Genomic DNA, 14,521 nt, shown 5'->3' with positions numbered 1-14,521 from the left:
CGTAATGATCAATTACGTAATACACGTATAAATAGACTATTATCAGCTTTTCAGTCATGTACTTGATGGCGTAACGGGTAATGCTCAGTTTTGAGTGCTATCGGCTGGGGTTCAAACCTCGACGGATATTTTTTTTTTTTAATATTGTTTTTTTTTTTTAATAGAGATATGTGACACTGTATTGTCGAACATGTATGGTACCATACCGGTAGGTATTCAAATATGCTTAATACGAAAAGATATTAAAATTCAGTGACTTATTTCTATTTTATATCACTGTGCTCCACTGGCTCCAAGTTGGGTCCACTTGAGCACAGTGTAGTAACATACGAAAAGATATTAAAATTCCGTGAATTATTTCTATTTTATATCACTGTGCTCGCCTGGTGCCAAATTGGGTCCACTTGAGCACAGTGTGTATTAACATACGAAAAGATATTAAAATTCAGTGACTTATTTCTATTTTATATCACTATGCTCCCCTGGCTCCAAATTGGGTCCACATTAGCACAATGTAATAACATACGAAACGATATTAAAATTAGTGACTTATTTCTATTTTATATCACTGTGCTCCACTGGTGCTAAATTTGGTCCACTGAACCAGTTACCGTAGTACTATTTCTAATTCGGAAGTAAATAAAGGCATAAATGGCGCTCCGTAGAAGTAGAGAATGCTCGATCGTCGAAATGACGCTCTGAATATACCTCCACAGCATGGCTATCATGAGCAAAAACATTGGGCAAAGGTTATAAATTAAGCTCCGCCCACTACATCCTATGCATCATGCTATTGCTAAGCGACGAAGTGTGAAGCATGGTGTCTATTAATGTATTTATTTTAAAGAACGCAACGTTGTAAAGGTGTAGCTTCAATAAATATTTAATATTATAAAATATCTAAGATCTATGAGAATACTTTGAATTGAAAAACCTGGCATAGGATTATTATTAGGTGAGAAAGAATATTTTAATTGCAGATTTGGTTAAATTTGTTAGAGAACTAAGATTTAATTGTCTGAAAAAACACTTTTTGGGCTTATTCGGGTACTTGTGCAATTAAATAATCTGGTATCAACTAATATTAAAAGTATTGCCGATTAAATACTGAATTATTCAAATTAATTTTAGCAAGCATTACAGTATTATGCGCATACGCTCTGTGATTATAATTTAGTAGTACTGTAATTAGGTAATTGTATTAGAAAACGCCTGGTTTCAGTAATATTTAACTAGAGAAAACACGTATAACAAAATAAATACACAGAATACTACAAATCAAATCTCTTTTGAACATTTGGGTGGCTCTGAAAAGAGCCGTTTGGTTTGAAATGAGACTGCAACGATGTTTACTTGGAGCTTGTGTATTTGGTGACAGCTTTGGTACCCTCGGAGACAGCATGTTTGGCCAATTCACCGGGCAACAAGAGACGGACAGCAGTCTGGACTTCCCTGCTGGTGATGGTAGATTTCTTGTTGTAGTGAGCAAGACGAGATGCTTCTCCTGCAATACGTTCGAAGATATCGTTTACGAAACTGTTCATGATTCCCATGGCTCTGCTTGAGATACCAGTGTCTGGGTGAACTTGCTTCAACACCTTGTAGATGTAGATGCTGTAGCTTTCCTTTCGCTTACGTTTTCTTTTCTTGTCTGTTGTTCTTACAGCTTTAGCCTTACCGGCTTTTTTAGCAGCTTTTCCTGAAGTTTTTGGTGGCATGATTATACGATCTAATTCACAATCAAAATCGAAGTGAAGAACTGCTAACGAAAACTGTTCAATATATAGCCTTTGATATGCTAATGAGGACTTCGATGTTGGGTTTTTTAAAATAGCGTTTCCTATTGGCTGTCGACACTGCGCGGTAGTGTTGAATAGTCTTCATTGTCTAAAAGGCGGAATATTGTTTTATTTGAACCTAAGCTTGGTATATTTTCTTTATTCAACATAAAAGGTAAATACATTGGCAGCCAAAAGCTGAATTGCTGCATTTTTTACAGTATATTACCATGGGGAAATAATAATTAATTTCTCCATGATATTACAAATACTGTATCAATTATATACAGTATATATATAAATGACATAAAAACGGTAAATAATATATATAAACATAATTGATGATCATAGCCAATTCGGTTATTGAGTAAGGTTGTGAGGTATGGTATTTATAAAAGTTTGCAACAAAAACAATTATAATTACTTAATTTTCTATGATTTAGTTAGTTCTCGTCGATACGATAAAATACACAACACATAAGAACAGTTTTATCAAACATTCTGCAAACTAGTCGGAACATTTAGCCTTCTTTAGTCCCGTGGTGAAAGTCACAAATTATTGTCTTGGCTCTAACGTCGACAGATAAATAATGAATATAATGGGCCTACCCTGATGTAGTGAGTGGTACCATAGATTGATGTTGGTTTATAGTTAAAAAGACATGGTACTGTAGTACAAAACTGAATTGATGATATAACTTATAAGACAAAACAGTTAAATTTGACTGAAAATTAGTTAGTCATGTAAATAATTTTGGTTTTTGATCTGTATATGACATTAAAATGGCATCATGGGGAAACTATATCTTTAACATTTCAGTATAACATGAACTAACTCCAAATAATGAGAGGTGAAAGAGGGACCAGGTCTATAATATAGAATACAATAAGAAATACATACAGTACTGAAAATATATATCTGAGTAGACACCCGTTTTTTATGAATAGTATTAGGATAGGACCTTTTTTAAATCTATTTTAAACCTATACTTTACTGTACCTATATGTGATGTGTGTACTTTTTTTTAAATGTAGGCTTATTATGTTTTCTCTTGTACAGTCATGATATTTGTTCAAAGGATGTAGATAGAGGTACTTTATGCTAAAATCATTAATACAGTATATTGTGAAATTTATATAGCACTTTTAACAATCACTAACAGATTGTCCTAAGGCGCTTAAAATAAAAATAAGAGAACAAGAGATTGAAATTACAGAAAAGGGGGATTTTAAAAGGCGATTGAAAACTTCAATAGAAGTTGCATTATGAAGTTTATAAGGAATTTTGATGCGTTATTAGTGTGGTTATTGTGTACATTCATTATTTCTATTTTACTTACCTGTATATTTGAATGAGGCGCTATTTAATCCAGTATATATTTAAAAAAAGTAATAGAAATAGAACAAAAGAACACATGACAAAGAAAGAACAAAAACCCGCCTTTTATTTCCCTCCAAAATTAAATACAAAGCTGTTACTAATTACTTCTTGCCAAAGCACTAGGTCGTTAGGCCAAAGGTCACGCCCAACAGAATGACGTCCGCATTTGCTCTATAAATTTGTCTATTTTCTAAACGATCAGTACATTTCGAATTCATCGAATAACCTAAAAATTTGAAACATGTCTGGACGTGGTAAAGGAGGAAAGGGTCTAGGAAAAGGAGGCGCTAAACGTCATCGTAAGGTGTTGCGTGATAACATCCAGGGTATCACTAAACCAGCTATCCGTCGTCTTGCTCGTCGTGGTGGTGTTAAACGTATCTCTGGTCTTATCTACGAAGAAACACGTGGGGTACTGAAGGTATTCCTTGAGAATGTTATCCGTGATGCTGTAACATACACTGAGCATGCCAAAAGAAAGACCGTCACCGCCATGGATGTCGTCTACGCCCTGAAGAGACAAGGCCGAACCCTGTACGGATTCGGTGGATAAACAGTTTAACCACTTAACTCAAACCAAACGGCTCTTTTCAGAGCCAACATTTGTACAAAAGAGATTTGAAAGCTTTCTATTTAATAATTTAAAATAGGCTACTGTAAATCCCAATGCCAATATATCAATAAATACATTCTCTTTGACTGTATCATGATTTTCAATTTATGTGCAGCACTATGCACAATTTTTATAACTGTATATACAGTACAACAATACATTTCACATTTGTAGATTTGTAAATGTTACGTACGTCCAGGTCCTCATAGATTATCCGGACACTTATCGTTTTCATTTACAGTAGTTTACACACCATGTGCTGAATAACGCAGCTATCTGTACCATTTTGTCCCACTTACGATTTACGTAAACATACAATATTCTATATGTCTATTATCAATACTGTACCTTTTTTATTTACAAACTTGTACGCAAGGCTTGTAATTACAGTACTTACTTAATTAACTTAAAATAAAACATTCAATATTTCTTCATAATGAATGACAACTTAAAGTATTGAATCAAAATGTCCCCACTTTCATTCATAATAATTATTTCTTTTTCTCTTTCAAGGTAGCAAAATAAAAAAAAAAACAAATAATAAACAGGCAAAACCCAGAAAGTAAACAAATTTAAAGTTATATTTGGATTTCTTTTACTTTTTAGATTAAAAGAAAATATTTTTTGTTAAGGTGTCATTTTAATTTCGTAGAGGAGATATAACGGATATTATGTTACATTAATGTTAATTTGGTAAGTGGAGGTTACAAGAGGATCTAGTGTTATGGGTATGAATATACTGTATTTTATAAAGCTGCAAGTAGACTTGGAAGTAGACTTTTTCTAACTTTTTGTTCTATTATAATTGTAAACCTTATAACAATATTTTAACATTCATAATACAATTTTATCATTTTACATTTAATGATACATTACTTTACAGTGTAATTTTGTTTGACTTACAGTATTATTTACTTAATAATGTACTTATAACGTAATATAATGTAGCAATTAATATCACAATGCTGCAGTATTTTTTTACATTGAAAATTGCTGAATTATTGTTATACTGTGGATTCAATACGTAATACTTTAGTTAGTGGTACAGTATAATACAAAACAAAAAACACATTTCCCACCAAAAATGACAAAAAATGCGGATTAATTGTTGAAACGTAGTACAGATAATACTTTAGTATGGGGAATACAGTACTGTATTGTATTATCACGTACAGAACATACAAAGCAAAAAAACACATTTCCCACCTAAAATGAACAAAAGAAACAGAAACAAAGGCGGTTTGTTTGTTGTTCAAAACGATCCGCCAGTTCCAAGTACAAAAAAAGTGCGGACGTGTTATAAGCTGCATAATTTAACCAATCATATGAATTCATTTTAATCGCCAAGAAGGAAACATAACCTACGCTTAGCCAATCATATTACTTGAACTAATCGCGTAGGTTCTTAAAAGGCCACAAATTTTAAATTCTATCATCATTCAAATTGATATACGAAATCGAAAATGGCTCGTACTAAGCAAACAGCCCGTAAATCTACCGGAGGAAAAGCTCCCCGAAAACAACTTGCCACCAAGGCAGCACGAAAAAGTGCACCAGCCACCGGTGGTGTCAAGAAGCCTCATCGTTACAGGCCTGGAACCGTCGCTCTCCGTGAGATCCGTCGCTACCAGAAAAGCACTGAGCTTCTCATCCGAAAGCTCCCATTCCAACGTCTTGTCCGTGAAATCGCCCAAGATTTCAAGACAGATCTTCGATTCCAGAGTTCTGCTGTCATGGCTCTTCAGGAGGCTAGCGAAGCCTACTTGGTTGGCCTTTTCGAAGATACCAATCTGTGTGCCATCCACGCCAAACGTGTGACCATCATGCCAAAGGACATCCAACTTGCCCGTCGTATCCGTGGTGAACGTGCATAAGAAAATATATACTTACTTTTTCTCAAACCAAAAGGCTCTTTTCAGAGCCACTACTTGTTCAAAAGAGATTTCAATAGCTTCTGTCTTGTCTTTTATTTCAAAAGTATTATTAACAGTAACTATTTAATAAAATACATTATATATATATATTTACTACTGTATATCATTTAAATCGCCCATATAATATGTAAGGCCTAATATCCAAACCAAAAGGCTCTTTTCTTTACTTGTTCAAAAGAGATTGATAGCATTCTTATGTAGGCCTTGTATAAAATGTATATACAATAATATAAATAGTACACAAAAAAACGTTTCAATGTACAGTATTTCCAAATTATAATTCCTGTAGGCAATTGAATCAGGGAATAGATCTATACCAAGAAAATAAAGATAAAACATAATGCCATTTTTTCCAGACCAATTGTCGCAGTTTGCACGTCAAAGCGGATTTTTCTCGTTCCAGTTTTTATTATTTCATTTTGCATTATTTAATGTATTATAATATTTCTCTATATATTCTGGCTCTTGATAGAAAATAAACAACAATATTTATATTAAAAGGCATGTTCTCTATTTTTGCTTGAAAAAAAGCCAATGAAAACACTTAATTCCTACATACAGTATACAACCTGATCGAAAGTTACATTTAACATCACATTATTATATTAAAACAAAGCGGGATTTAATTCATCCATGAAAAATAGATTTGAAATCATTTCATCATAATCAGTACGCCATTTTATAATAATGTATCGTATTCACTTCAACATTGAATTGGAAACAAAAATGAATTACTTTAATAAAACTACAGCACAACATGTCCTATTCAAAGTTTGATATTTACAGTACAGTATTTTATGTTTCGTGTTTTGGTGAACAAATTAAATTTAGGCCCAAATAAATACGCATTAATGAACTACAGTGGTAATAATTAAATATAGGTAAAAACAGTATTTAAAATGTATCTATAAATTATTTAGCGCCAACAATGTAACTGCCAATATATCTAATCCCTACTCATAACATAATATTGATTCAATTTCGAAAGGTAAGTTCTCTCATTTAATCTTTCTATTATTTAGCGCTAACAATGTAACTGCCAGGTCAGCATTATTCAATCAATATTCCAGGCGGGAATGACTTCTATTGGTTGATAAAATCAGACATACGCCCAAGCCACTTCAAGCGCGAACGTCTAGCATTGGTCAATCAAAAACAGGCTACAAACCATTGACAGGGTATATAAACTTGAGTACATTACAAAACTACTTTACTTTATTCTTGTTCGATTTCTAACCGAAAAAGAAAATAACTGTAGTACAGAATGTCTGGACGTGGTAAAGGAGGCAAAGCTAAAGGAAAGGCCAAGAGCCGATCAAGCCGTGCTGGACTTCAGTTCCCAGTCGGTCGTGTTCACCGATTTTTGCGAAAGGGTAACTACGCATCCCGTGTCGGTGCTGGTGCCCCAGTCTACATGGCTGCCGTACTTGAATACTTGACTGCTGAAATCTTGGAGTTGGCTGGTAACGCTGCCCGTGACAACAAGAAGAGCAGAATCATCCCTCGTCATCTTCAACTTGCCATCCGTAACGATGAAGAGTTAAACCGTCTTCTTGGAAGTGTGACCATCGCACAAGGTGGTGTACTACCAAACATCCAAGCTGTACTTCTACCAAAGAAGACCCAGGCCAAAGCCAAGTAAAGAAAACCATCCATTTTCAAACCAAACGGCTCTTTTCAGGGCCACCAAATGTTCAAAAGAGATTTAAAAGCATTTTTACTATACTGTAGTATATATTATTTCCCCTTCTTACTGTATTATTATATATAAAAATACGAATTCATTCATAACAATATATATATACACTATACAAAAAGGAAAATTACTGAAAAATTACAATAATGTGGGTATCAGTGGCTGGTACAATGGAGATAACCTAAATCCAAACGATAAAGTCAAACATCCAGAAAAATGAGTTTTATATACATTCTCACATGGAAGGCTTGATTAAAGCATAGTACTGTACTATACAGTATTTTAATTTTTTTCATTTAGGTCTATCGACCAATACACAGATACAGAACAGAAACAGAGCACAATGGTCAGGGGCAACTAAAGCAAAACAATTACTATAACACAAAGAGTCAGTTGCCCCTTAAAAAACATCGAAATACAAAAAATATTGCACCAAGTAAAACATTTATATTACATAACACTTATATAAGAATGCAAACATGATTACATATTATAATGCATCAGGGTAGGGCATTACTTGCCTGTTTAATTTTGTCGAATTAGGCACAAAGGAAGCCTGTATTAAACCTGTATACATATTCAAATTAACGTGTTTTCTTGTGGACCAGAGGTAAATTATTTCACATTCATTTCAATGCACGGTGCAACATAAATACTAATACACAATATTAAGTATTAGTGGCACTTAATTTAATATCATTTTTTAAATGTCTGATTCAATAAAGAATTTTAAAATGGTTTCAATGTTGAAGTTGGTTCATTCCTTATAAACGTTTATATTCGTCGACATATGTGTTTGCTGGTATATCTGTTTTATGCAGAAAGAAGGCAAATCTATAGTAAACATCTTTAAAAAAAAACATGACATCAATACTGAAATCAACTCTCCTCGGATTGTGTCCAAGCTATTTACACAAACAAACAAAACACAAATATTATTATATTTATAATATTATACATTTTGAAATGTTTTAACACAGCCGAATATTTAGTGAAAGTTTCCAAATCCGTACAATTTTTTGGTCATTAATGTTGTTTAATTACCCTTAATGAATAATAATGTGTGTTTATAATGTCTAAAACATACTACAAGTGTAATTGTACGTTTAATGGCGTTAGAAATAAATACATTTTGAAAGAAAAAAATATGCTGTATCATAAAATAACTTTTATATAATAGTATGATTGAAGCATTTATTGAGGAAAAATAAAAATATAGTTTAAAATTAGTTTTAAAGTTAATGAAAAAACACATTTTTTCATAAAATTATCTTTTACCAGAGATTATAATAAAGCGCGGAGTCTCCAATACTGTATATACAGTGCTTACAATGCGGTCCGCAACATAATGGCGGCCTATATAAGAACAGAATCCGGCTAAACTTTCACAATTCGTTCGTTTCGTTCGTACATTTGAAGAATATTAAAATGGCTGATCAAACCAAAGTTAAAAAGAAGGCTGCACCCAAGAAGCCGGCATCTCACCCGACTTATATCGACATGGTGACTGCTGCAATTGGAGCATTAAAGGAGAGAAATGGTTCATCTCGTCAAGCTATTGTAAAATATATCTTAGCTAACTACAAAGTTGATGCGGACAAAATGAAGACTCATCTCCGTATGGCTCTGAAGAGAGGTGTCGACAATGGTAAACTTGTTCAACCTAAAGGTAGCGGTGCCAGTGGTTCATTTAAGCTAAACCAGGCTGCAGCCAAGGCTGATGCAACTGCCAAAGCAAAGAAAGAAAAAGCAAAGAAAAAGGCAGTCGCAGATAAGGAAAAGAAAGTGGCAAAGAAACCAGCTGCAAAGAAGGCTAAGAAACCAGCAGCTAAGAAGGCTAGCACTAAGTCACCCAAGAAGGCTAAGAAGTCCGAGAAGAAGGCTGCCAAGCCAAAGAAGGCCAAGTCTCCTGCGAAGAAGCCAAAAACCAAGAAGCCCAAAAAGCCAAAGGCTAAGAAGGCTTCCAAGTCACCAAAGAAGCCCGCCAAGAAGTAAATTTCATCGACTCACAATTTCAAACCAAACGGCTCTTTTCAGAGCCACCAAATATACTAGAGAGATTTTATAGTTTTTTTCCAATAACTTGTTTTCATCCAATAATCATTGTTTCATACGCTAAATTTTGAAAGGCATTATTATGAAAAATATTAAACTCTACACATTGCAGTCCCCAAAAACTACATAGAGGGAATTATGCTAAATACTACAATACATACTGAAAGACACTATTATAAAAAAAATATGACTCTATACATTGCAACCAGAAGAAATTTACATATAGGAAATTATGTTACAGTACATTCAATTTTACCATTACAGTAACCAACCAAATGTTTAAACAATACTTATACCTTAAAAGAAAAAAGAATTATACTAAATACTGTATTAATTGAAAAAGTATTTTCAGTCCAAATGTACGTATCGTAAAAAAGATGAATATTATTTACTTTTATAAATAACCTAACCACAATATACATTAGAATATGACCAATTATTTACGACAGTGTAACGATTTAGAGAGAGAATGTTGTACAGTATATATATGATATGACATTTTTTCATTCATTATAAATATTAAAGTTACACTTAAATGAACTTAGTTGGTTACATTCATTTGAATTATATTCAATATGTATTTGAATGCTTTCGAGTACAGTATTATTAACAGCAAACGTAATATAAAAGAAATAGAATAAAAGATCTCATGACAAAGGACAAAAAACCGCCATTATTTGTGTTTCCCACCAAAATTAAAAACAAAAGATGTGCCTTCCTGTTACATTGATAGGCTGAAGTTACAAAGGTCATGTACAACACTCAGAATTACGTCCGCATTTGCTCTATAAATCTGTCTATTTTCGAAACGATCAATCAATCATTCAATTCAATCAGTACAGTTTGAGTTTGTCAAAAAATCTGAAACATGTCTGGACGTGGTAAAGGAGGAAAGGGTCTAGGAAAAGGAGGCGCTAAACGTCATCGAAAGGTGTTGCGTGATAACATCCAGGGTATCACTAAACCAGCTATCCGTCGTCTTGCTCGTCGTGGTGGTGTTAAACGTATCTCTGGTCTTATCTACGAAGAAACCCGTGGGGTACTGAAGGTATTCCTTGAGAATGTTATCCGTGATGCTGTAACATACACCGAGCATGCCAAGAGAAAGACCGTCACCGCCATGGATGTCGTCTACGCCCTGAAGAGACAAGGCCGAACCCTGTACGGATTCGGTGGATAAACAGTCAACAACCACAATCTACTCAAACCAAACGGCTCTTTTCAGAGCCAACATTTGTACAAAAGAGATTTGAATGCTTGCTATTTTGTTTATTGCACAACAATTATGGGTTTTTATTGTATTTGATTTTTTAATTTAAAGTATCCATATACAGTAGCCTACCGTACAGCCTTGCACCTTACAGCACATCGAACGAGATGTACCCTGTAAATGTTGACCAATCATATTACTTTTCTTAAGCGCTTGACCAATAATATTCATTTTGGCCAATCATAGGTAATCTACGATCTTAGATCCTTATAAATAAACCCACACGTTTCAAAATTCAGTCGGAGCAGAAGAATTAGGCAGTGAAAGATATGGCCCGTACAGAGAGTGTACCACCAGACACCAGCGATATCATGGAGCCTCAATGTTACGGGCCCGGTGCTATTCGCTATGATTTCTATATTATTAGCGACGATATTGAATGGGAGAGTAGAATTTTACGTAAAATTGAGGAAAAAGGCCACCGAGGCTATGACAGAGGAAAATTTATTCTTGGTGGAATGAATTCTCGGGCAAGGCTGTATGGCGTCCAAAACTGCGATGTTGTGATTATTGGATTTGTTTCTCAAGCGAAGAAAATGGAGGGTGACCATGCTCATTACGTGGCAGGCTTAGCTTTAGAGTTTTGGAGGGATGGCAGGTATCTGATATGCATTCCAACATCGAAGGATTCCATAGTACCCAAAGATTTCTCTGCTTTCAGTTGGGGTTGTTCAAGCATGGAGGAAGATGAGCTATGTAATCGTATTTCTGATACCATCAACAGTGCCAAATTCGAACGTGTCAAAGCAGCAGATGACGAGAGTTCCTGAAATTGTTGTTTTATAAAAATGTAATAAAACAATTAAAAAAATTAATGAAAATCTGACTTGTAGACTGCGTTTTAATGATGTACTGTACTAGTAGAGACTGAGACAAAACGACGACGTAAATAAATGTCTTCCATACGCGTTGACGTTACACACAGCCGCGGAAAATGTATTGGTTACCGATTGCCTAAGCTCGATCAACCGTAGTCCAGAATCTAGATGAGGATACAGTACTGGGAGTGGTACTACGGTACATTGCAGCTCAAGTTTTCGAATTATCTTTACAATAATCATAAATATATACAATACAACTATACTCATTGCCTCAGTTTACATTTTCAAATTTTCTTTACAATAATCATAAATATATACAACTATACTCATCGCCTCAGATTTACAAATTACAAAACATACAAATTTAAAGTATATACTGTATAAAAACAATTGGAAACATCGAAACAATATGTATTAACATTCATAATACAATGAGAGGTCTACAATATAATAATCTACATCAATATTGTTTATAGTAACAACATTTACTTAGATTCCAATGTAAAAAATAACCAATAAATACTGAAATGATTGTAATACAGTACCAATTACAGTACAGTGCAAATAGCTATTGTTTGTTTGTACAAGATGCCGCCAAAAAATATTCCCGCCTCAACAGACAAAGAAACAAAGGAATATTATTAAAAAACAACCGCGAGTTTCAATGAAAAAGATGCGGACGTGTTATAAGCTACACATTTTAACCAATCATTTGACGTTGTCCTAATCGTCTATAAAGAAACCTCAGCCAATCATATTACCTTAACTAATCGCCCAAGTTCTTAAAAGGCCACATTTTTTTAAATTCAAACATCATTCAATTTGAGATTCTAAATCGAAAATGGCTCGTACTAAGCAAACAGCCCGTAAATCTACCGGAGGAAAAGCTCCCCGAAAACAACTTGCCACCAAGGCAGCACGAAAGAGTGCACCAGCCACCGGTGGTGTCAAGAAGCCTCATCGTTACAGGCCTGGAACCGTCGCTCTCCGTGAGATCCGTCGCTACCAAAAAAGCACTGAGCTTCTCATCCGAAAGCTCCCATTCCAACGTCTTGTCCGTGAAATCGCCCAAGATTTCAAGACAGATCTTCGATTCCAGAGTTCTGCTGTCATGGCTCTTCAGGAGGCTAGCGAAGCCTACTTGGTTGGCCTTTTCGAAGATACCAATCTGTGCGCCATCCACGCCAAACGTGTGACCATCATGCCAAAGGACATCCAACTTGCCCGTCGTATCCGTGGTGAACGTGCATAAGAAAATATCTACTTTTTCTCAAACCAAAAGGCTCTTTTCAGAGCCACTACTTGTTCAAAAGAGATTTTAATAGCTTTTGTCTTTTATTAACAGTAACTATTAAATAAAATACATTTTAAATATATATACAGTATATACTACTGGGTACTGTAACATTTAAATCGCCCATATAATATGTAAGGTCTAATATACAATAATTTCATTGAACAGCACAATTCAAAATGAATATGCGTTGACTTAAAAGTAACCAATACAGTTAATATTTAGATATATACACCACACCTACATACATTACAAGTGGTTAAAGTTACAATAAAAGACTTATACTATAATTATACTTACTGAATTTACGCGCAGCAATGAAATGTTAAAACCATTTATTTAGTCATCTATTCAAACCAGAAATTTAGTATGAAAAGATTCCTTTATACATGTAATAATATAAGATTTAATCTTATATGATAGACATATTTATTAAAACCAATAGATACTGATTATGTTTCAATAACATATTATAAAACTTACTCTAAATTATGACGAAGGAAGTAAATGATTCTTTCAGCAATGAGTAAGATGTACATATACATTTTGGGATCATCCTACATTTTGTATACATATAACATTTTCAAAACATTATGTATTAACATTTAATGAGATCTCCAAAACTAGCAGTGTATATATTCCAGCACAAACTTACAAGATGATTATTCAAAAACATCCTTTTATTTTTTACCACTGTATACTTATTCAAATCACAAGCTTATTTATTCAGAAAAGAACCGTTTGTATTTCTAATACATTAAAGAATAAATAAGAAGATATTTAAATTTAAAAAAACAATCGATTATCAACATCCGAAATGGGAAATTTTGTAACAAAGAAAGCAAATGTGTGTATTGTTCCCGCCAATTACATTAAATAAATTGCGGTCAATCAACAACCAATAAAAGCGCTTGGAACCATGAAACCTACCGGAACACCTCATTAGCATATCAAAATCTATAAATACACTGGCTAACAAGGAAATCATCACTTTTATTTACTGTACACGTATCGTAGACATCCAAACTTTCAACATGCCACCAAAAACTTCAGGAAAAGCTGCTAAAAAAGCCGGTAAGGCTAAAGCTGTAAGAACTACTGACAAGAAAAGAAGACGTAAGCGAAAGGAAAGCTACAGCATCTACATCTACAAGGTGTTGAAGCAAGTTCACCCAGACACTGGTATCTCAAGCAGAGCCATGGGAATCATGAACAGTTTCGTCAACGATATCTTCGAACGTATTGCAGGAGAAGCATCTCGTCTTGCTCACTACAACAAAAAATCTACCATCACCAGCAGGGAAGTCCAGACTGCTGTCCGTCTCTTGTTGCCCGGTGAATTGGCCAAACATGCTGTCTCTGAGGGTACCAAAGCTGTCACCAAATACACAAGCTCCAAGTAAACGTCGTTGCAGTCTCATTTCAAACCAAACGGCTCTTTTCAGAGCCACCCACATGTTCTAAAGAGATTTGATTTGTAGTTTCTGTGTCTTGTTTGTTTTATATTATAATCTTGTTAATATAAATTTTATATAAACATAATAAACAATTTTATAAAAACATAATTATCCCTAATACAGTATTATTGCAATACCTAGTGAATACAGTCTCCCTGCTACCACGACTCATCTGTACTGTATGAAAAATTGTAATTAACAAACTAATATTTAATTTAAAAG

At 34.1% G+C, this 14,521-nt stretch overlaps 8 protein-coding genes across 8 annotated transcripts; 7 read left to right on the top strand and 1 right to left on the bottom strand.

The window, feature by feature from the left end:
* Positions 1 to 1,253: 1,253 nt before the first annotated feature.
* On the bottom strand, positions 1,254 to 1,838 carry LOC144841472 (histone H2B, gonadal-like). The gene has a single exon (XM_078697807.1). The coding sequence runs from the start codon at positions 1,716 to 1,718 to the stop codon at positions 1,350 to 1,352; it is 369 nt and encodes a 122-aa protein (XP_078553933.1). The 5' UTR covers positions 1,719 to 1,838; the 3' UTR covers positions 1,254 to 1,349.
* A 1,562-nt stretch (positions 1,839 to 3,400) lies between these two features.
* On the top strand, positions 3,401 to 3,712 carry LOC144841490 (histone H4). The gene has a single exon (XM_078697843.1). The coding sequence runs from the start codon at positions 3,401 to 3,403 to the stop codon at positions 3,710 to 3,712; it is 312 nt and encodes a 103-aa protein (XP_078553969.1).
* A 1,506-nt stretch (positions 3,713 to 5,218) lies between these two features.
* Positions 5,219 to 5,660, top strand: LOC144839677 (histone H3). Its single transcript, XM_078695129.1, has one exon. It carries the CDS (start codon positions 5,236 to 5,238, stop codon positions 5,644 to 5,646), a length of 411 nt encoding a protein of 136 aa, XP_078551255.1. The 5' UTR covers positions 5,219 to 5,235; the 3' UTR covers positions 5,647 to 5,660.
* A 1,157-nt stretch (positions 5,661 to 6,817) lies between these two features.
* On the top strand, positions 6,818 to 7,444 carry LOC144840678 (histone H2A). The gene has a single exon (XM_078696621.1). The coding sequence runs from the start codon at positions 6,971 to 6,973 to the stop codon at positions 7,346 to 7,348; it is 378 nt and encodes a 125-aa protein (XP_078552747.1). The 5' UTR covers positions 6,818 to 6,970; the 3' UTR covers positions 7,349 to 7,444.
* A 1,386-nt stretch (positions 7,445 to 8,830) lies between these two features.
* LOC144840454 (late histone H1-like) lies at positions 8,831 to 9,402 on the top strand. The gene has a single exon (XM_078696272.1). The coding sequence runs from the start codon at positions 8,831 to 8,833 to the stop codon at positions 9,395 to 9,397; it is 567 nt and encodes a 188-aa protein (XP_078552398.1). The 3' UTR covers positions 9,398 to 9,402.
* Positions 9,403 to 10,310: 908 nt separating this feature from the next.
* LOC144840679 (histone H4) lies at positions 10,311 to 10,652 on the top strand. The gene has a single exon (XM_078696622.1). The coding sequence runs from the start codon at positions 10,326 to 10,328 to the stop codon at positions 10,635 to 10,637; it is 312 nt and encodes a 103-aa protein (XP_078552748.1). The 5' UTR covers positions 10,311 to 10,325; the 3' UTR covers positions 10,638 to 10,652.
* A 1,578-nt stretch (positions 10,653 to 12,230) lies between these two features.
* On the top strand, positions 12,231 to 12,882 carry LOC144839673 (histone H3). The gene has a single exon (XM_078695127.1). The coding sequence runs from the start codon at positions 12,390 to 12,392 to the stop codon at positions 12,798 to 12,800; it is 411 nt and encodes a 136-aa protein (XP_078551253.1). The 5' UTR covers positions 12,231 to 12,389; the 3' UTR covers positions 12,801 to 12,882.
* Positions 12,883 to 13,850: 968 nt separating this feature from the next.
* On the top strand, positions 13,851 to 14,317 carry LOC144841458 (histone H2B, gonadal-like). Its single transcript, XM_078697789.1, has one exon. The coding sequence runs from the start codon at positions 13,877 to 13,879 to the stop codon at positions 14,243 to 14,245; it is 369 nt and encodes a 122-aa protein (XP_078553915.1). The 5' UTR covers positions 13,851 to 13,876; the 3' UTR covers positions 14,246 to 14,317.
* Positions 14,318 to 14,521: the final 204 nt, after the last annotated feature.

Source organism: Antedon bifida, chromosome 4 (genome assembly GCF_963402885.1).
Source record: "Antedon bifida chromosome 4, ecAntBifi1.1, whole genome shotgun sequence".
Classification (NCBI taxonomy): Eukaryota; Metazoa; Echinodermata; class Crinoidea; order Comatulida; family Antedonidae; genus Antedon; species Antedon bifida.
The sequence above is the reverse complement of the archived record's forward strand: the minus strand, read 5'-3'. Positions and strand labels throughout refer to the sequence as shown.

Bases quoted from the DNA above. Each gene is read 5' to 3' on its own strand.
- LOC144840679 (XM_078696622.1), top strand. From the start codon at position 10,326: ATGTCTGGACGTGGTAAAGGAGGAAAGGGTCTAGGAAAAGGAGGCGCT.
- LOC144840678 (XM_078696621.1), top strand. From the start codon at position 6,971: ATGTCTGGACGTGGTAAAGGAGGCAAAGCTAAAGGAAAGGCCAAGAGC.
- LOC144839677 (XM_078695129.1), top strand. From the start codon at position 5,236: ATGGCTCGTACTAAGCAAACAGCCCGTAAATCTACCGGAGGAAAAGCT.
- LOC144841472 (XM_078697807.1), bottom strand. From the start codon at position 1,718: ATGCCACCAAAAACTTCAGGAAAAGCTGCTAAAAAAGCCGGTAAGGCT.
- LOC144839673 (XM_078695127.1), top strand. From the start codon at position 12,390: ATGGCTCGTACTAAGCAAACAGCCCGTAAATCTACCGGAGGAAAAGCT.
- LOC144841458 (XM_078697789.1), top strand. From the start codon at position 13,877: ATGCCACCAAAAACTTCAGGAAAAGCTGCTAAAAAAGCCGGTAAGGCT.
- LOC144840454 (XM_078696272.1), top strand. From the start codon at position 8,831: ATGGCTGATCAAACCAAAGTTAAAAAGAAGGCTGCACCCAAGAAGCCG.
- LOC144841490 (XM_078697843.1), top strand. From the start codon at position 3,401: ATGTCTGGACGTGGTAAAGGAGGAAAGGGTCTAGGAAAAGGAGGCGCT.